We start from the raw sequence: 21176 nt of genomic DNA, 5'->3' as shown, positions 1-21176 counted from the left end.
AATAAATCTGTTGAATCACCTGCTGATAAACATTTCATTCATGAATAAATGGGAGGCTGCATTTAAAAGTGCAGCATTTAACTCTGGCGACCTCCAATGTAAACATTGAACACCGTTCCTTTGTTCTTGATTGTGGACTCTACCGCCACCGTGTGGTTCATGTAAGTCAATGCAACATTTATATCAAACTTGAACCTCCATGCACTTTACTGAATTAGGCGGTGTATACTATTTGAATATATGACACCGTGGATCAAAGACGGTTTAATTTTTTTTTTCCCGGGCTGTGTGAGTGGAGAGATGGTGTGGGGAGGAGGAGGAGAGATTATATAGATAATTGGTCGGTGACGTCACCGATCCCCAGGTGTGGCACGGGGAAGCAGGTAGACTGTTTGTTGTCGCGCGCGCAGTTTGCAGCCAACAGGATTCGCGGTGTTTTCAGTGAAACTCACCTGTAAGTTGAGCTGAAGAGCGAATCACAAGTGGGCCGTCTGGACGGAGGAAGGAAGCTTCTTGCAGGAAAAAGCAATGAAAGGTCTATAATTATCTCCAAGTGTCTTTTGCTTCTTCTACGGATCCCTCTGCGACGGTCGGCCTGAAGGAGAAGCGACTCCGCGGCTTGTCTGAGAACATGGAGAAATGGTGTTGAACACGTTATCGTTGCGTATTTTGAACTCTAGCACTGTATATGAATTTATGCACGCTTCAGCTCACAAATTGAGCTGTTTGAGTTAGATTAGTGGAATCGATACTTCTGCGTTTGGGACTGCGTGGAGCCATCTGCACTCTTCCTGTGGAATATTTAGGTGAGTAAAGGCCAACGATGTCATTCAAAACTAATTATAGGAAACGTAACAATGTGGGACCCCTAACTACAATTTACATTAAGTTGTCAGGAATAGTTTTTTTGTAACCCACAAAATCTGAACATTTTCATGAGCAACGCCCAGTAAACAGGAAACGCTCATTATCATGCTGCTGTAACTGAATGCAGCTTACTATAAAAGGCTTTTTTTATACAGTACAGTTACTGCATTATCTACCGGATTCTGTCCAATCACATTTCTGTGAATATTATTTAAAAATATATATAATCAAGTCTCAGCCCAGGTGTTAAAAGAAGAAGTAATACTACTTCAGGTTTAGTGTAGTGTTGTGCAAAACATCTGCTTCTGTCAGTTGTATTTGAGCAAGGTCTTACTAAAGGAGTGTATTTAATTACACTAGTAATGCATCTATTTGATAGTGAGCTTTCTGAGAGAGTATTTTAAAATCATGTAAACCTTGTACTACACTGTTTACATTGTAGTACTCTTTAACTCTGGGACACAGTGTAGACAATTGTACATGTTTTTAAAATATGTGGATGTAATTTAGTTTATAATCAGTGGAGCTGCAATAATCGTCAATAGTAGTATTTTCATAACAGAATAATATTAGGATGCCAAATATTTGCTGTTCACTTTTGGGTTTTGGACAAAACAAGACACCTGAAGATTTGTAAATGGTATTTTTCATTATTTTCTGTTTTTTTATTCATACACAGAATGATTAATCCTACTGAAAATAAGCTGTTAGTTGCAGCTCTAGTTATCAGTTCTGTCTATTTCTAGGACAGAAATACTCGAGAGATTAGCCTGTGATAGATTTGTATTTATTTATGGCGATTGACTTCTAGGCACTTTAAATCATGAGAGAAGTCATTGATGTGTTTGAATATCAAGGATCAAAGTCCTCCATCACAGTAAATATCATTTTATATCTCAATAGTTGCCAGTTTATTAGGTACACCAAGCTAAAACTGATGCACTTGAACACAACTGGCTTTGCGATAAATCCTTCCTTCATGAAGGCTATAATGAGTTTTTGTTGAAGCTGTATGAGAGAGGTGTTGATTCATCTTTGTGGTTAAAGTGGAGGCTGTCATTTCAACCCAACCATTACTGTTTAATCTTCTGTGTAAGCTCTGGAGCAGTGATGGAGGACATCGACCTCGAGCAGCAGGAGCCGCTCCCGGTGGACCGAGATGGGCGACTGTTCACGAATGCAGCCGACCAGCCCGACGGTGCCAAAAGGATGGGCTGCTGCGAGAAGTTCCAGCGGACTGTCTCCAGATGGATGCTTCCAAAAGACCACCAGAACAAGTACCTGGAACGGGCCAACTGCTGCCCGCCCCCCGTCTTCATCATCCTTATCAGTATTGCAGAGGTAGCTGTTTGCCCTGAATGTACAGGACACACATATTGCAGGAGCACTGGGACGATGAGTATGGATTCTGTGATCTAGTTGCAGCCTACATTTGTGTTAAATGCTGCCAGGGTGCTAATTACTGTATAGATTTGCTCAGATTGTATGTTGTGGAGCAGATATTGAGGTGAAGTCGTAGAAGCTTGGGTGGGATAAATATTTGGGATAAATATATACACAATGAGATTTTTGATAAATGATCATCGGTCATGTGGATCTAATGACTACGTGGGTAAAAGCTAATAATAAAACTGTAATGCAACTCTTAAAACCAGGGAAAGACGACACGTATGCCATATTGTATACGATATCCTAAATAGGAGACAATATCTCTTCTCATATCACAATATCCATACAATATCTAAATACTGCCCAGCCCCGGCAGTGAGCGGTCATTTTCTTCTTCTAAATGTCCTGACTCATAAAGTGCGGGGCTCACTAGCAGGCTGTGGACATGGTGTCAATGAAAACAGCAGTTTTGATGAGTCGTCGCTTTAGGTAAGACCCGGTGCAGTTGATCCTCACTGGTGGGATTCAGAGATGCTGCTCCTCAATGTGCGAACAGAAAGCCGCTGTGTCTTTGTGACTTTTTAGATTCAGGTAAATAAAGTGTGGAATGTGGAGGATCAGTGGGTGATTTGTTGAAATAGCATGAGGGGGGGGCTGTGACCGTCTTTATTTCCTCAGCTGTTTGGGATTTAGCTTTGACCCACATCCTGCTGCTGCTGCCAACTTTAAAGTTTGACTTTTTTATTTTTTAAATCTCGTTCTTCAAGACTAAACTGTGTATATTTTCTGCTCTTCGTCAGCTGTCAGTGTTCATCTACTACGCCGTGTGGAAGCCTCAGAAGCAGTGGGTGACCCTGGATGAAGGCATCTGGAAAAGCCCCCTGACATACAAGCCTGAGAAGCGGCAGGAAGCATGGCGCTTTGTCTCCTACATGTTTGTTCACGCCGGGTAAGCACGGCCGGCCCCTTTTTTTAGATACCTTAATTACACCTCGAAAGCTTGAGTCACATTGAGGTGTGGACGAAAACCCACAAACACGTTACAGTATCATGGCCATGAAGCTCATAATCTCTGCTGGGTTCTTTTCCTACGCTGTCAGCCGTGTCGCCTCTTAATTTATTACAGCGTTGCTGTGTTTTTGTATATATGTCGTCATGATTTTGACACAGTTTCTGCATTACCTCATAGTCACGGCGAGAAGCTGATGTGCTAGTAGCTTTTTATAGAGGTGCATGGAGGCCAGGCGATCGTTGCCCCCCCCCCCCCCCCCAGTTACCGGCACATCTGTCAAAACACGGCCAAAGTCACGTGACGTGGCAAGCATACAGTCTGAAAATAAGATCATGTGTACATAAGCCACAGGGCGGCAGGAAAACCAAAAACTCATGACTACACAGAAGCACACAGGAAAACTAGATGTGCAAAGAGGAACAGCGGTCACAGTCACTTACCCAACAGAATATTTGCTTTGAGGATACAGACGGCGATATTCTGTATTTTTCCTCCCAACAAATCCCATAAAAAACCAACAATAATTGGTTATTCATCTGTGCTGTGGACTCTTTGTTGTCCAAAAACTATTAAAAACACGACAATGAGCCGCACTATTGCACAAGATGACGTGTTCCTTTATTACAATGTTTTTTTTTTGAGTCAGTCAGAATCTGTTTTTGGGACCTGTGAGATTCGTTTACAATATCCAAACTATAGAAAAACAGTCTTGCCCGTTTAAAAGCCCGACATTGTATTGAAAGTTATCAACTATACTGCTGGGCTACGGGTGTTTGATATCCTGTCCGTCCCCTGTGGGACATTTCTCCTCCACCATGAAGTAAATCCTTCTTCTTCTCTTCTCCGCCTGTCTCTAGTATCGAGCACATCGTGGGAAACCTGGTGATGCAGCTGCTGCTGGGCATCCCGCTGGAACTGGTCCACAAAGGATTTGAAGTGGGGATGGTTTACATGGCAGGCGTCCTTGCAGGTCACCTCTTCTTTTCTTATTTCATTTCTTTCTTTAAATGTGGCCTCTGTTGGTTACACAAGCAGCTCATGTTGGCAGGTCTTCATCTGTGTCTGTGCATGCCATCTTAACACCAACTCGTCTTGAAGTGGGTTTTTCCTGTTTGTGTCGGAGTACTTGCCGTCAGAGCTGCCACTGATTTTTATCACTGATACTTCCTGTTTCCCCTCAGGCTCGTTGGCCAGCTCCATCTTTGATCCCCTCAGTGCTTTGGTGGGAGCTTCTGGGGGTGTTTATGCTCTCATAGGAGGCTACTTTATGAACGCAGTGGTGGTGAGTTCAGAGTTGAACGTCAGCATTTCAGTCTCAAGTGTTTACTTTTGTTGTTTATGTGTGAGAAGAGTGTTTTAGATTGTATACAATTTGACATATTAAGAGAATTGGATCATTTTAATGTTTATTTTGAACCTAAACTTTTGCAAAGAAAAGACAAGACTCCCAATTTTGTCTGATGTACAGAATTAAAAACATTGAAAACTATTATTTCCTGTGGTGGTCCAGTTCACTGTCTAAAGGTTAGCTGATAGCACAACGTGTGAACAGTACACTAACATTTTTTGAAATACATGTCGTATTCATTTCACAGAATTTCCGAGAGATGATTCCTCTTCTTGGAATATTTCGTATCCTTGCCATAGTGATATTTGGTATGTTGTTATTTTTTCTAACTGCTGAGATCACACTTTTTAATAATCTTACACTTAATACTGGTTTCTTTCTCCAGTCGGCACAGATTTTGGATTTGCCTTCTACAGAAGATTCGTCACAGACGAGGCTGATATGAAGGTATGCTTTTCCTTCCCCTGTGCAGCAGAGGACTTAAGCAGAATTAAAAAAAAAAAAAAAAACTTGCTCGACCTTTTCAGATCAGCTAACCTCCCCCAAGCTGACAGTGTGTGGTGATGGATGTAGTGTGCTTGTGGCTACAGGCAACATTAGCAGCTCTTGCTGGGACTTGATTATCCTTACAGTTAAATACGTCTCTGTGTGGGCACGAACTAATGAACAAAGACTGAATACCAACACACATTTAACACAAACCAGTTATTTTTTAAAATCGGTAATCCACATTGAGAAATAGCGAGCCTTGTCCTTTGACTCCATAGTTTCAGTTTTGAGTATCTTCTTCCTGTTTGATGAGCCTGATTCCTTCTTCCCTCCTGGATGTTGTTATCTCCTCCCCGACTCTTTGTTTTGGCTGTTAAACTGGTTCTGCAAGTATTTTGGGTGTGAGGTCAGATGACGGGAGTCTGTGTTCCATTTAATTTGGGTAATTAGTTCCTTCAGGCTAACTCTGGAAGCTCACTTCATCTTCTCCCCTCCCAGGTGTCTTTTGTGGCCCATTTTGGAGGAATCGCGGCCGGGATGACCATCGGCTACGTCTTCTTCAGCGACTACAATAAGAAGCTAATCAAAGACCCCCGGTTCTGGCTGTGTATAGTTGGATATGTCTTGTTCTTGGTCTTTGCTGTGTGCTTTAACGTCTTCCTGAGCCCAGCAGCATAGGACCATAAAGCTGCACTCACCTTTTGTTTTGAAAAGGTAACACTAAACATCTTCATGTCACTCTCTCAGGAAGCTGTATTTTACTGATGTGCTGAAGCGTTTCAGTGAAAAGTTGCTTTTCAGTGACTTTTGTAAAAATGCACAGGGTATTTTTTTACTATCTGATTGTCTTCTTTTTAGAGCTGAATTAGTGAGTTTGAGGGGGAAGAGTGCCTCCTGCTGTTCATGTGTAACATTGCAGAAGGCATGTTTTATATCTTCAGACAACGTGGAGCAAAACGTGCATTAAATGAGCGATTCATTTAGAAGGGAATTAAATGTTATCTGTACATTTTAATATGTTTTTCATATTTTAGAGTTTTTAGACCTCTTTGGCCTTTTTGGTTATCAGGAAATAAATGAACACACTGGTCCCATTTCATGTCATTTTTCTTTAATAGAAATAAATGTTCAAACTGTTCAATTGAATTTATTTTATGCATATTTTCTGTTGAATCATCAAGGACTCTTATGGGAGTGTCTTAAATGTGGTGAAATATTCACCTTGTGAAACAAGAAAGAGATGAAAGAGTTTATAAGGAAGTCTCAGGCCATGGCTTAATGCCACGTTATTGTTTCAGCCACATCCTGTTGACAAGACGGGACTAATTACGTCATTTTGTAAAACTTGATTCATTTTCCCGTCATGCTGATTGTTTTTCAACCTTGGAAGTACTTAACTTTGGCGTTTGTTTTACTGTATTCTACTGTACAATACCACAAATTTACTGTAGTTTAGTGTTGGTATGCTTTCTGTTTATTAAGTCTATAAATGAAAACTTTAATATTACTGGTCTGAGGAGGGCATCGTGTGCAGTTTGTAATTCAGAAATAGAACTCATGTTAGAAAATGTACTTCATTTATTTAAAACCACAGGTGAACTATGACCAGCGACCAATCAGAAACCTCCTACACTTGGTTATGCATTTCCACAGGTCAATGTCCTTTTAAATAAAAATGTTTTTTAAATATATTTTTTGTCAAATTGAATCTGAGTTTTTCTGATAAATATATAAATAATGAACAGTGAAGACTACATTTCCAATGGTCGTCCAATTCATTGCCGATAAGCACATAACAGTGTGTGTGCAGCGGCCTGCTGTTTGATGTTGCAGGGACTCCCTTACATGTTGTAATTGTACCTGAATGTTGCCGCATGCTTTCTACAGTATGTGGAAAGTTCTATAGTTTCCAAACATAACCCATCAATGTAACTTAGTGCATCAATATTCAATTACCGTGTGCATGTTTGCCTTGACCCCGAAACAGTGTGAAAGTGTATGTTGTCCTATGTAGTCCAGCAATCGAAAGATCTGTTGTCACTGAACACTGCTGAAACACCAGGATTTCAGCTCTTCTATCTTAAATGTAATATTTGCTGGTAAGCTATCATTGCTATAGTGTTTTTGTATTTCTTATTGAAAGTGTGTAGCTTCATATTAAAGAGTTAATAAGGATCTTTCTTTAACGTCCTAAAAGTAACTGTTTCTTAATTTGGTTTGGTAAGCCCAACGGTCCTTCAACTTGTGAACATCTAGTCACAAAGTGACAGTCTTATAAAACGCATTGTTGTATGTTAATTATTTAAAACTTAAATACTGAACTTTTGCTCAATTGTAACGTGATGTTTTAAGACAAAAAAAGTAATTTATCTGATATGGTTTCTCGACAAATATAGTTCAATAAACTACTTTAAAATTCATGAAACCACACTTGCTCCTTCTCCATCATGGAATATGTGGAATCTATGAATATATATATATATACTATAATGTATATATATACACATATATATATAAACACATAGGGTCAAACGTTTAATATATTTATATATATATATATATCATTTATATATATCAGTGTGTTTACAGCCTGGGGTTGAAGTACAAGAAAGAAAATAGATTTGCCTGATTGAAAAAGGGAAAATAACATTGTGATTCTCCCAACATGTCCTCCCAGTATGACCCCCCTGCACCCTTAATGTGTTTGTACCAGACGGGTTTGAATCAATCCTGCCTGTGCTGTGCAGAGAGAGAGAGAGGTTTGAGGTCAGACGTGAAAAGTTCAGCTTCCTGAATCTTGTCAATCAAATATTCCCACTCTGTAAAGCTACAGAACAATTAAACATTTCACATCACGGGTTGTGAAGCTGCAATATCACGACTGGCCTCAGACAACAAGCATATTCATCACACACAGAGGCATTTAAAGGTATTTAGAATTTGGACGGTGTGTGCAGTTGGCAAGTACTCTAATCCATTGTGATAGATTTCTTGTAAATGGGATAAAATAATGTGTCAAGTGCATGAGAACATAATTACATCCAGAGAGGAGCAGCAAACTCAAACATGATGTTGAATTGATTACTTTGCTATAGTAGAAAACTATTGATTGTACAAGGCCTGGTTGGATAACTGACTGGTATTGATAATGTGGGGATCCCAACCACGGGGACTGTTTATTTTTCTTTGTTTGCACATATGTAGCAATCAGACTCCAACAAATCCCAAGCATGTAGTCTGGACTTGCAAAGCATCTATTTGGAAACAGCTTAGTTATTTACACACACACACACCTAATCTACACACTCGCATGAACCACAATAACATATGTTCAGTGAGTTATGTCTGCAGTACGAAAAAAAGACAAAACCAACATCCCTGGCCTGCAAATATTGAGGTCGATATCAGTGTTATAACCGGTTACAGCCTGTCATTGTGAGGCCATGATCTAAATGCATCTGCGAAGCTGTTGGTATTGACTTTCTCTGGTCAGAGTAGTGTTGGCAACCTTCCCTCAACAGCTCAGTTGTTCCCTCTTTTTTTTTTTTTTTTTTTTTTCCGGCAACACTGAGGGAGAGGCGGGTCACTTGGGTTTGGGTGATGTACAGGGACCCATGTGGAGGGTGGTAACAATTTAAAGAAACTTTTTGGCGACCGCGCCAGGGCTGCATGACCCGGGGAGATTTGAGTCACGACCGGCAGTCTGTCCACGCCGCTGCAAGCTAAACGGCATGTGCACAGAACTCTGCCCTGGTTTATATGATGCCACAGCTGGAATGGTTTGATTGAGACACAACTGGATAGCTGACCAGCCAAGGGAACATATCACTGGATGAACAACTCTACTTTAAATATATATGTTTAAATATTTTTGCAAATATGTGACATTGTGCACGTTTGCTTCACAAGCTTCCTCCCAGCTGATGTTTCCCTTTTCCAATTGAGAGGTACTGTAATTTGTTGATACTTCCTTTGTTACTGGGAAATCTAAATTCAGATTTTCACTAGTTTTTCTGTTTTTTGTTGTTGTTGTTTTACTACAAATTTTGTTCTTTGATATTGTGTTAATCTGAAAAGTTTGCTTACATTGTCAACATGCCTTATTTGCTGTGTCTAAAAATCGAATTGATCTATACTGTACTTCTTGTCACTTTCGTTGTACTATCACCTTCATATGACAATTTTAACCTGTTTCAGCAGATTTTCTCTCCTAATTATTTCATCTCTCTCTGTCACTGGCTTCCTACCAGTCATCATGGCGAAGTGAAGATGGGGGACTGGAACTTCCTCGGGGGGATTTTGGAGGAGGTGCACATCCATTCCACTATGGTCGGCAAGATCTGGCTCACCATCCTGTTCATCTTCCGCATGCTGGTCCTCGGCGTGGCGGCCGAGGACGTGTGGAACGACGAGCAGGCCGACTTCATATGCAACACCGAGCAGCCTGGATGCAGGAATGTGTGCTACGACCACGCTTTCCCAATCTCCCTCATCCGCTACTGGGTGCTGCAGATCATTTTCGTGTCTTCCCCCTCGCTGGTTTACATGGGCCACGCTCTCTACAGGCTGCGGGCGCTGGAGAAGGCCCGGCAGAAGAAGAAGGCTCTGCTGCGGAAGGAGCTGGAGTTTGTCGACGTGGAGCTGGCCGAAGCCAGGAAGAGGATCGAGCGGGAGATGAAACAGCTGGATCAGGGGAAGCTGAACAAAGCTCCTCTGAGGGGCTCTCTGCTGCGTACCTACGTGGCGCACGTCTTCACCCGCTCCGTCGTGGAAGTGGCCTTCATGACGGGCCAGTACCTCCTCTATGGCTTTCACCTCCATCCGCTCTTCAAGTGTGAGCGGGACCCTTGTCCCAATGCTGTGGACTGTTACGTTTCCAGACCGACGGAGAAAAGTGTCTTCATGATGTTCATGCAATGCATCGCTGCAATCTCCCTCTTCCTGAACATCTTGGAGATCACCCACCTGGGTTACAAGAAGATCAAAAAGGGCATCTTGGACTACCCTCACTTGAGGGACGAGAGAGATGAACTCGATGACTATGCCAACAGGTGTAAGAAGGAATCTGTCACGCCAATATGCACCAGTGCACCCCGAAGGGTAACGATTGCCTCTGGACCCAGTGACTACCACCTCTTGCTGGAGAGGATGCAGGGCACAGTAATGTACCCGAACCTTATCAAACCTTCAACTTGTCTACCTTGTCAGAACGAGCTGACCACTCGGCACGATTTGGATGATTCCAGATGTTGTAACTGCGCCTTGACCACCAACGAACCCTGCTCTCCGTGCTGCGACTCCCTGATTCATCCACACAGTAAAGAGGATGGTGGCAGTGAAAGAGGGAGTCCAGACTCTCCGAAACGCACACAGAAGGCGGCCGACACCTCCTCTGCCCCCACGCTGCCACTAAGTGCCTCGAGCAGGCCGAGCAGGGGTCACGACTCTTTCAATTGCGCCACAGTGTTGGACGGTAAAAGCTCTGAGGCGGATTCGTGCGAGGTTGCAAAAGCCAGCCGTGGAACACAGTCAGATGGCAGACATGAGAGCCGGCCCTCCAGCCCGGAGTCACTGGATGACTCCAGCTCAGGATCCGCGCACAACCACAGACCCCCTTCCTCCAACTGCAAACCATCGATGGCAAGTAACGCAAGCAGCAGACGAGCGGCAGACCTGCAAATCTAAACTTTCACACTGTTTCCTTACAGCAACCCATGTCACAGGTGTATTGACTCGACCGTCATATCCACGTTAAGGATTTCACACTAAGCTGCCTCCAATCTGCTCATATTCTGTCAGTCAATAACGTGAAAATCCTAAACACCCCATTGTAGTTCAACTAATGGAACTGACATTGCTTTTGGTTACATCCTACAATAGTAAACAGAAGACTTTGTATAGTGTGTTTTATATTGTTATATATTATATATATAAAACTGTTTTTGGAATAAACCTGTATTCTATTGTGACTGACTGCATGTACTGCTACTCAATTAGCATGAAAACTAGATTCAACCAAACATCTATAATACAAGACCAGGAAGAAGTGCACTGGGTCAAATACATATGAGGGATCAGAAGTGGTGTTTTTCATTGTAGTGTGACAAATAAACATTGAATATAATTTCACTATAAGAGTGCATTTTGGCTACAGCACTTGCTCTTTAGGCTGGCCACTATTCTGTTTTCTCCATACATATTTAATTATGTTATTTTGACAAGTCTCATACTTTTTACAATGTTGCACGGCCGACTTGTGACGGGCAAACTGTCTGTCCCATAGCAATGCGTACATTTGAACCATGAAGTCAAACTAAACAAAAACATCCAGATATTTTTGGAGAAAAGAATATTTAGTGTGAAGTTTGCAGTTAAATTTCATCTCTGCATGTTTTGGGGAGATTTAGTCTTCACGAGTCAATAATCAGATAACATTCGCAGCAACAAGAAAGCTGTTGGATTACTGTTGATAGTTTTGAATCTAAAGTGATTAAATCTGATTAAACCAGATGTGCTCTGTTCCCCACTGTCTCCAAAATATTATCACTCATTTACATACTTGTTTTGTTCATTTTGCATCAGAGTAGAAAGTAATGAACGTTACAATAAACATACAAAATCCCATCATAATAATAAAAGGCCTGACTGATGCATTAGAAATGAGTTCAATCAGTGATACGACAACGATTACAAGACGAGAAGTGCTTTATTTTATTTTAGGGAATAAAGTACGAGTGTGTCTTTGTCACACACGGCCATGTGGCTCTGGACAGAGTATGATTGTTTATAACTATGCCAGAAAAATTAAAACATTTTCTTTTTAAATAGACCCTTCACAAAATGACATGCCCCATGTCTTAAATGAATACTTTATTAAGGGTGAAGTATTTCTTTTTAAGATCTGACTTTTTCAGCCATATAGACGGGCGATTCCTCAGTAAAGCTAAAGATTAAACAAACAAGGAACAAACTTATATACATACATGTACAGAATAAGTTAAATTCTAAGAAACCGTAGAAAAGAAGATTTACAAAAACAGGTGCCTAAAAAGTTCTCTGCCTTCACGCAATAGTGTTGTCGTGTCCTGAAAGCAAAATAAATCTACATCGATGAAGCCAGAGCGCCGCTGCGGTCTAGTCAGCTGTGGCTCCATCTTCAGGTTCATAGCGCTGCAGCTGCAGAGATGGAGGAGAAAGAGCATCTACGTTTAGGTGTGTTGCCTGAAATGACACATAACTCACGGTGAGAACCGGGCGAAACGTACCCTTGATTTGAGGTCTTTGTTTTCCTCTGCCAGACGTGCACACCTCTGCCTCAAGTCAATCACCTCCTGCTGTAGAGCCTCCGCGTCTGCTGAAGTGTGACCACCAGAATTGAGATGCTCCTTCACAAATCTGGGAGGGAGTTTGTTAAAGAAGCCACAGCAAGCAGTGGCCTCCTTTATTAACTTGTGAACATTTCTCTTTATATTTTGTTGGGTTCAGTCCCGAGAGGCTCAACTCACTACCTACTAGACAAAAGAGACAATTTCTGCAACCACCCGATGGTTCAGCTCGGGTGTGTAGAAGGATACTCCAGAGCGTTGTTGGGCTTTTCGGGCTGCTCATACAAAGACACTAGAACTGAAATATAAAAACAAAGAGTTAAATAAAATTGCATAAATAGGGTTGGATATCAAATGTCGAGTGAGTCAAGTATTTGACTCTTTCAAACAATACTTTGCCCTTATTAGTAAGACCAACAATGCCTTACCACTGGTCAGACTGTCAACAACACCAGCCTTCTCCAAGTATCTCCTAAACTGTTCCCTTTTGGGGTCTGGAGCCTGCAGGAAGAAAAAAAAACATCCATTTTATTACCAACAAAACTGTACTTTAATGTCCTTTAATGTCCTGCTTGTTAGTCCTTTTCAAAGTTAAGAGTAAACGTTGTTAACGTCAGACATAAAAAAAATTGTGAAATTATGACCTGCAGGAGAAAATGTTAGAAAATTGTAGTTGGGTTATTGACATTATCTTTACTTAAGTGCATCAACAAACATTTACAACAGGAGTTGTCACACGTGGTACATCGACTCCCTGATGAGCACCTTGTCACCTGACGTTAGCTTAGCCACTCTTAGTTTAGCTAAAGGCTAAAGTTAGTGACGTTAAATAAGAAACTGTTTCGGCTAAACATTAATGTCAGACAAAGCGGACAGTAGCAAACACACTTACTCTAGAATGTGCCATAGTGACGGTTGACTTTCTTCTTGTAGTCACTGCTTTTGGGTCCCGCTTAATTCCGCAAAAACCTACTTTTGAAACGCAGGTAAACTCGTTAAGTTTCGTTTATGCAACGGGTCTGATGAGTTAGATGCTGCCTTCAGGTATGCCTCGTAAAAACAATAGTGTATCTCACGTAATGATTGACGAGAGCAAAAAACCCTCATTGGCAGTTGGTTGGGCGCTGGACTCATTACCTCAGTATTTCTACATATCTCAAAGTCCTGGCTATACTCCTCGAGAGAATAATCACAGCTCTAACTCAAGTGTGTCTTAATAAATTACATGCTACTGAATAGATAAAACATGACGCCTGAACCTTGAACACGATTAATTCCGACATTGTAGAAAGACACTGAATGTCTTCCGTTTAGTTGATTTCTGGCGCCATCTGCTGGTCATATCGCAGGACACCAGCGCTGCCCACTTTCTAATCGGCTCATTTTTAGCAACCTTCTTCAAATGCTAACTTTTTTTTACCACAAATAAAAAATGTTAAAATTAAGTCTTAATGTAGCGAACTTAAATGGCTTCACACCGTTTTGTTAAGAGCGTATATTTGCATATTAATTGGGTGATAGGTCACAAAACAGGTCTGAGTACTAGTCAGGTGACAGCGACAAACCTCAGTAGAGTGACAGGAGCTTCCGACCAATCATTTGTCGTCTATGAATTCAGGCAGCAAATCAGAATCAAGGAGGCGGGAACAAAAGGCTATTTTTTTTGTTTTTTTCAAAGGGAGAGGAAATCCGAAATGTGTGGGATCACGCTCGGTGTTTCCAAGTAGCCTGGGCTTTATTGACAAACTCTATTCATTGTGTGACGATAGTTTGTGGCGCACACCGACCGACCGTCCGGTACAAACACGGGTGCGGTGACCGACAAGTAAAGGAGGAGGAGGAGGAGGAGGGAAGGGAAGAGAAGAGGAGGAAAAGCGACAAAATGTCGATCCAGTACGAGGTGGAACAGCTGGCCGACAGCTACGGGGCTGCGGACTCGTTCCCCAAAGATTTCGGTTATGGTGAAGAGGAGGAGGCCGACATCGAGGACAGCCCGGCGCTGTCCGACAGCAAGCCGAGAATCCTGCTCATGGGTCTGAGGAGAAGCGGCAAATCATCCATACAGAAGGTAAACTGGGGGAGATGTTAAAACTACGACGTTAGCCAAAATAGCTAACGCGTCAGGCTAGCATGTCGTAAGTGACATGTGATAGCTATGAACCAGCGGATAACACACCTAGCTGCACGCGAGAGGGAACTGAAATTTAAAAAAAACCTAACAGCTAATGAGCAATTAGCCTCCAGTGTTAGCTTCGTTTTGCTACAGCAGTGAATCATTAACCAGGTGGACAGGTGACGCTGTAGTGCATCTTTACTGACATATGGACGTCAAAAGCACGTGACTGTTTGCTTAACAATTCGTCCAACATGCCAAATATACCTTAGTCGTGTAGCTCTCACGTGACTGCAACCCGACCACACCTACCCTTCTGCAAGTCACTACACTTTGTTTTAAAATCAGTGCACCAGTAATGGCACCTGCAGGGTGGCCAACATGGTCTTTCAGATGTTGATGTTTTTAAATCAAAGCTGGATTAATGAGTTAAGGGGCCCCTAAAGACCCACCACCAACCACCCTCATGTGCAGTGTGGCCTCCAAGTCCAGAGCAACCAGTACTGTCCTGACAAATGTTTTAGCTGTGGTGGTAAGCCACCTGACGCAGCTTGTCATGTGATCAATTTCCATATTAGATGAAGGCCTAAATATTAGTTGCACTTATTACATATAAGGCATATCAGCAACTCTGTTTTTTTTTTCTCCCTATGGCTTCATATATTGGACTAATATTGTTTATGATATGAGCAGCCATGAACTTTTGTTTCAGGTGAGCTGGTCCACCTGAAATGATCCACCTCTGCTATAACTGTATATCTATCTATCCATATAAATAAAATATAGATTCTGACACATGGTCCCTCTACAAAACATGCTTTAGTCAATATTGTATTTTAGTGGTTAATCCAATTATTACAACCAATGGACATGCAATGAGCCTGATGCTTCTTTTGAAAGCTTTTTCTTTCGTGTCATACATTCCACGGCAAGGTTTCGCTGTCTCACTTATATTCTTCAAGCCTACCGCTTTCAGACGGGCACTGTGGTTGAATAATAGATGACGTGCACATTTTTATTATTTATGTTAAAATTCAAGGGGGGGGGGAGTGGAATCAGGCGTGATGTAGCGTGACTCGCCAGGCGCCTTTTCCTGCCGATAATGCCCGAAGAAACAAACGTAAAGAACGGCAGTTTTCTGTGGTGAAGTGCACACTCGCACTGTTTTTGCTATAATCCACACTCCGTCTTAGATTAACGTTCTCCTGTAAGCATTCACTCTGGGCTGAAAAACATGTGATTTGGCTTTTTTTTTTTTGCTGGTTCATGTGGCCTTTGACCTCAGTGGCCCACACACTGATTTTAAAAATGGCAGTGGTGGAGAGAGAGAGAGAGAGAGAGCACTCCCAGGCCCTCCACCATCACCCACTGCAACTTACTTCCTACCTGTAACTGTAGTCAGTAGAGCAGCACCCTGATCAAACTCTAACCTCACTTCATACAGCTGCAGTCTTACTGACTTACTGTGAGACAGCAGGCGGCTGGCAAAGTGCTGCATCATACTGAGTCCGCAGCGTTGTGCCCTTTCCCCCTCTCGCCCTGCATGTGACGTCCAGATGATGTCTTATTGCCTGAATCATTGCGTAAGACGGAATTCAATACTGTCTGGATGTTCTCTATAACGTTCTAGGCAAATGAGATGAAAGAATGCGTGTCGTCTCAGCCATTTAACACACACGTTGAACAGTAATTTAACAAACATTGAAAGGTTGCAAAAATATACTGATGATGGTGAGGAGGTCTATTAAAATGTCTTGGCTGTGATTAATTTGAGCACCGGGGGGGTTGTTGTCTTTACATAGATGACAAGTACATTTTGAAAACAAATCTCACAAGTGGCAAATTCTGAAAACAAAAATGTAAATTCTACACAAAATCACCAAGACAAGTCCTCTGTATTTATACTATTTAAACATTGGTATTTCTGATTCCAGGTGGTGTTCCACAAAATGTCTCCCAATGAGACGTTGTTCCTGGAGAGCACCAACAAGATCTACAAGGATGACATCTCCAGCAGCTCCTTTGTCAACTTCCAGATCTGGGACTTCCCGGGTCAGGTGGACTTCTTCGACCCCACCTTCGACTACGAGATGATCTTCAGAGGAACCGGGGCTCTGATATTTGTCATCGACGCTCAGGTGAGGAACAGGGAAGAAGCAAACATTGTGGTTTACCTGTTTTTTCAATTAGTTTCATTAGTTGGTCACACGGTGATATCTGAGGAGACTTGCAGCAGTACCTTTCCTCATACCTGGTCTAAAGCTGATCACAGTGTACACCTGATGATAAGTGCATGGGTCATCCCTGTAACACTGTTCTAGACGGCGTGTGTTGGTTCTCCCGCTCATATTTACTGACTGAAAAGATGTGCATGTTGCATATTGTGTAATAGTACGTCACCGTCTTCCTCACAGGACGATTACGTGGAGGCCCTGGGCAGGCTTCACCTCACCGTGTCTCGGGCCTACCGGGTCAACCCAGAGATCAACTTCGAGGTGTTCATCCACAAAGTGGACGGCCTCTCGGACGATCACAAGATCGAAACCCAGAGAGACATCCACCAGAGAGCCAACGACGACCTGGCCGACGCCAGCTTAGAGAAGCTGCATCTCAGGTGACATTTTGTTATTTGACTTCCACACTGAAGAAAGCGTTGTGTATCCCTGCTGTCTATGCAATCACATGTCGGTACAGAGTCATTTAAATTGATGGTGTCTCGCACACGCTAATACACACCGTCTCACCTGTTGTCTGTGCATGTTTAGTTTAGCTATCGGTTCTTATTACTGCGTCGCCATAAAGAACATGCACACAGGCCCTTGTCTCTCTCCTAGTAACACCCGAGTCCCATCAATATAAAACTATGATAAGAACACCTGTACTAGACGATGGCTTAGTCCAATATGAAAATACGCCAACGCTTATCGGCACATTTGACACCAGGTTGTCCTATCTGTGTATTACTGTTAATAGTGTAGTGTAATAGTGCCTTTTAAAACCACACACGTGCACAGACTGCAACAAAGAGGTAAATCTAATAAACACTGTCAGAGTGAAAGGGTTACTCTGCTATTTCAATGCATGAACACCACACATCTCTCCAAAATTTCAAGTTTCAACGCATTTCCATAACTACACACTCATAACGGCCAAATGTGAACACATGCGAGAGCATGAAGCTCTCTTCATGCTTACAGACTGTTTTGTTAATTTGTGTCTGCATGTTACAACAGTGCCTATTTAGAACTTCTTCAATACCATTTCTTAAAAGTTATTTCTCTAATGTAGCTCATCCTATGATGTTTGGTAACTTGTAACTTTAGTTGTTATATTAAACATGTTAATTCAGTATCTGTTTTAAAACACCATGTTCCTGCTACCACAACACATGTCAGTGTTAACAGCCAGCCAGTCAGTCAGTCATACCTCCCACTGCATTCAATTAGTGTGAAGTTTGAAAGTGGAAATAACAGTTTAATTTATTTTTTCCTACCTCAGTCTCGTAACAACATATCGGCGTTATCGGAGGCATATGACTTGTAGTGTAACCCTGGAGTAGAGTCTTTAATCAAGATGCTTCGGACATTATGTGGAAAGTGAAAAGTTATTTTGTGACACAGTAGTTGAGGGGAGAAGCTGATTGGCTGGTTGGTTCTGTGACTTCAGTAGTGTTACTGTGAGATTCCTCTTTGACCTCCTAATGAAGAAACAACGCTTCACATGCCAGAGCTGTTATGATTCAAGTTACTCAGATCTGACTTATTTAAGAGGCAGAAAGAAATGTAGTTGAGCTGAAATAATTAACTGATTTAATACTTCATGGCAGTATTGTTCATTGATTAAAGAAGGGATTTAAGTCATTTTTCATAAACACTGGTAATTATTTTGCTTGTTGAATTTGAGGGATTGTTGAGCATGAACTATGGAACAAAACCAACACGTCGTTTTCATGACAATTTAAAGACAACGATTCATCTATTAATATAATGTTAGATGAATCAATAGATTTCTGAATATAATGAGAATAAGTCATTTAAACAAAGCCTAAAAGCCCTCATTAACTGCAGCCTGTCACCTGACATGCTGTGTAGAAACTGTACGACCTGAAACGGGACGTCCCGGCTGATCTCTGTCATCTCTGCAGTGCTCTGCTGTTGTGTTCTGGTCTGTGTTGGCTCCCGCTGCACTGTGTTTTTATGTGCGGTGAGATTCTCGTTCATTCCGGTTCGACAGCCGGAGCCGTCCCGGATATATAGCGACGCTGAGAAGGCCTTTTTATTTATTTTTTTTGGCTCCGCTTTGTGGCTCTCCGGTGCTTTCTTCACTGTAATGCATTGTGAAGTTTAGCTTCTGCCAAATGTCTGCAGACCGTTTGGCTCAAGTCGCTGGCTTCCTCAGTCTGACGTCTTTATTTATATCTCAGTAACAAAACTCTACAAGTCATGTGTGTCCAGTTTTGCGAACATTTCGTTTTCATTCCTGTGTTTTTATGTCTGAATCAGCTTTGATGAACCGCTCGACCATCCAGTGTCATGTGATCTCGTCGTGACGATCTGTATTTGTACCTGCTATCGTATGTGTTTTTAAGGAAGTGAGAAGTGTTTCCTACTAGTAACCACTTATTCACTTCCCTCTTCTTGTTTTTTTTTGTCCTTCAGCTTTTACTTGACGAGTATTTACGACCACTCCATCTTTGAGGCCTTCAGCAAAGTGGTGCAGAAGCTCATCCCTCAGCTTCCCACCCTGGAGAACCTCCTCAACATCTTCATCTCGGTAAGTGAACTCGGAGCGGCCAAACACTTTTGTAAATCAGGCTTCTCGTGAAGTTTGTCACTGAGCAGCGTGATTAATGCGCGGCGGCCTGCTTTACGTGAGTCACTGCCAGCTCTGATGCCACTTTATGGGGAGCAGTTCCTCCAAAAGCCCTCGTAGTGGTTGATTGTGATGCTGCACACATTCTCAATGATGCATTTAGAATTGTATTGCAACAAGCACTCCTGCCTCACATGATACAAAATGAGCAAACTGTTCTGGTATCCAGACAAAAATATCTGCTCCAAAAGGGTTAAGTGTGTGAAGCTCCAACGCTCTGTTTATATGTTACATTTCATAAGTACTGAGAAATACTTCAAAGAAATACTTGCCAGATTGATGTTGATTTTTGTTTGTATGTTTGTCGTCTGTTAGCGCACAGTGACATTTGAAACATAAAGTGAAACCCTGTATTTTGAAGATTCACTATCGTGGTATCTGGAATTTAAACGATTGTACCAGTGTATTCACATTTAAATGTGTGTGTTGATTAACTCTGGAAAATCATTAATTAATAAAATATGCACCAGACGGGTCCGTTTGTGTCTAATTGAGCAGATAAAATATCAAATGATGGTACTTCATCACGTTGAGGCAAAATCAATAATAGAATCGTAACCTGAATACTGTACACCCAGAAATATTACAGGCGACCTACCGCAGTACAACGGAATGAATATCTAGAGTTTAAACAATTAATCGATAAACCGTTCGTCAGAATATTAATCTGCAAAGATTTTTTCTATCGTTCTACTAATTTATTTTTTAATATTCTCTTCAGAAACATGAAAATTCACCAGATTCTGAGATGTTAATGTTTTCCTCTGATTGGAAACTGAGTGTTTTTCAGGTTTTGAATTGTTGACTCGACAAAACTAACTTTATTACGTGAACGTTTGCTTCAGAAAAATGTCATTTTACTATTATCTCACATTTTAATAGTATAATAATAGTTGTTGCTGTTGAAAGATCTCTTGACAGCTGCCAAATTAGTAATGTCTCAAAGCATTATGTCATCATATCTCCCTCCCCTTCTGTCTAAATACCAAATGTCCAATGTCTTAACCGTATATAATCATTTCCTAACGCCCCTTTCTTTCCTCATTTTGTCTCTTCCTCTTTAATTTCTCTTCCTCCCTCTCATCTTAATCAATGGCAGAACTCGGGGATAGAGAAGGCCTTTCTGTTTGACGTGGTCAGTAAGATCTACATCGCCACAGACAGCTCTCCCGTAGACATGCAGTCCTACGAACTGTGCTGTGACATGATCGACGTGGTCATTGATGTCTCCTGCATCTACGGGTGAGTGTGATCCAAACTTTAAATGACATATTAAATACAGAAAAAAGCATTTAGGATATAGAGTTCGCTGCGGATACTTTGATTGAAGTAATTTCTGCGTTTATTTGCTTAATTAATCCACATTTTCCCCTGAACGTTGTGGTGTTGTTCCACAATCAGTCTGAGGGAGGACGGCAGCGGCAGTGCCTATGACAAGGAGTCCATGGCCATCATTAAGCTCAACAACACGACTGTGCTGTACCTGAAAGAGGTCACCAAGTTCCTGGCCCTCGTCTGCATCCTGCGAGAAGAAAGCTTCGAGCGCAAAGGTAACACACCTGTGATCAGCTGCAGCTCGTTTGGCTTAATTAGGCTAATGGTGACGTGGCTTTGAGTCGAGTTTGTTTGATATTTTCTTCCACGTTATTCTTTGCAGCGAGTGTGTGTCTGCATGTATACAGAGGGTATGAAGTACAAACAAGGCCAGACCAGACAACAAACAGTCAGTCTCCACATGGAGTACAAATCATCGGCCTTAAA

The 21176-nt window shown here is 41.8% G+C and overlaps 4 protein-coding genes across 4 annotated transcripts in view; 3 read left to right on the top strand and 1 right to left on the bottom strand.

Annotated features, from left to right (window-relative positions):
* Nucleotides 1-376: 376 nt before the first annotated feature.
* On the top strand, nt 377-6796 carry rhbdl2 (rhomboid, veinlet-like 2 (Drosophila)). The gene is made up of 8 exons (XM_031853218.1): nt 377-806; nt 1965-2208; nt 3057-3205; nt 4126-4238; nt 4450-4550; nt 4864-4924; nt 5002-5063; nt 5604-6796. Exons 2-8 carry the CDS (start codon nt 1978-1980, stop codon nt 5781-5783), a joined length of 897 nt encoding a protein of 298 aa, XP_031709078.1. The 5' UTR covers nt 377-806; nt 1965-1977; the 3' UTR covers nt 5784-6796.
* Nucleotides 6797-9374: 2578 nt separating this feature from the next.
* Nucleotides 9375-10790, top strand: gja9a (gap junction protein alpha 9a). The gene has a single exon (XM_031853152.1). It carries the CDS (start codon nt 9375-9377, stop codon nt 10788-10790), a length of 1416 nt encoding a protein of 471 aa, XP_031709012.1.
* Nucleotides 10791-11372: 582 nt separating this feature from the next.
* LOC116386708 (c-Myc-binding protein) lies at nt 11373-13435 on the bottom strand. The gene is made up of 5 exons (XM_031853153.1): nt 13323-13435; nt 12859-12931; nt 12680-12728; nt 12371-12500; nt 11373-12281 (listed from the first exon to the last, which is right to left on the bottom strand). Exons 1-5 carry the CDS (start codon nt 13335-13337, stop codon nt 12240-12242), a joined length of 309 nt encoding a protein of 102 aa, XP_031709013.1. The 5' UTR covers nt 13338-13435; the 3' UTR covers nt 11373-12239.
* A 683-nt stretch (nt 13436-14118) lies between these two features.
* rragca (Ras-related GTP binding Ca) overlaps nt 14119-21176 on the top strand; it is a 14568-nt gene continuing 7510 nt past the window's right edge. The window contains exons 1-6 of the mRNA XM_031853493.1: nt 14119-14498; nt 16478-16681; nt 16958-17157; nt 19202-19316; nt 20515-20657; nt 20817-20965. Of these exons, the coding sequence (XP_031709353.1) occupies nt 14313-14498; nt 16478-16681; nt 16958-17157; nt 19202-19316; nt 20515-20657; nt 20817-20965 (997 nt within the window). The 5' untranslated portion in view covers nt 14119-14312. The remainder of the gene's footprint in view (nt 14499-16477; nt 16682-16957; nt 17158-19201; nt 19317-20514; nt 20658-20816; nt 20966-21176) is intronic.

This window comes from Anarrhichthys ocellatus, unplaced genomic scaffold, assembly GCF_004355925.1.
Source record: "Anarrhichthys ocellatus isolate YVR2014 unplaced genomic scaffold, GSC_Weel_1.0 scaffold13, whole genome shotgun sequence".
Lineage (NCBI taxonomy): Eukaryota > Metazoa > Chordata > Actinopteri > Perciformes > Anarhichadidae > Anarrhichthys > Anarrhichthys ocellatus.
This window is presented reverse-complemented; position numbering and strand designations above follow the sequence as displayed.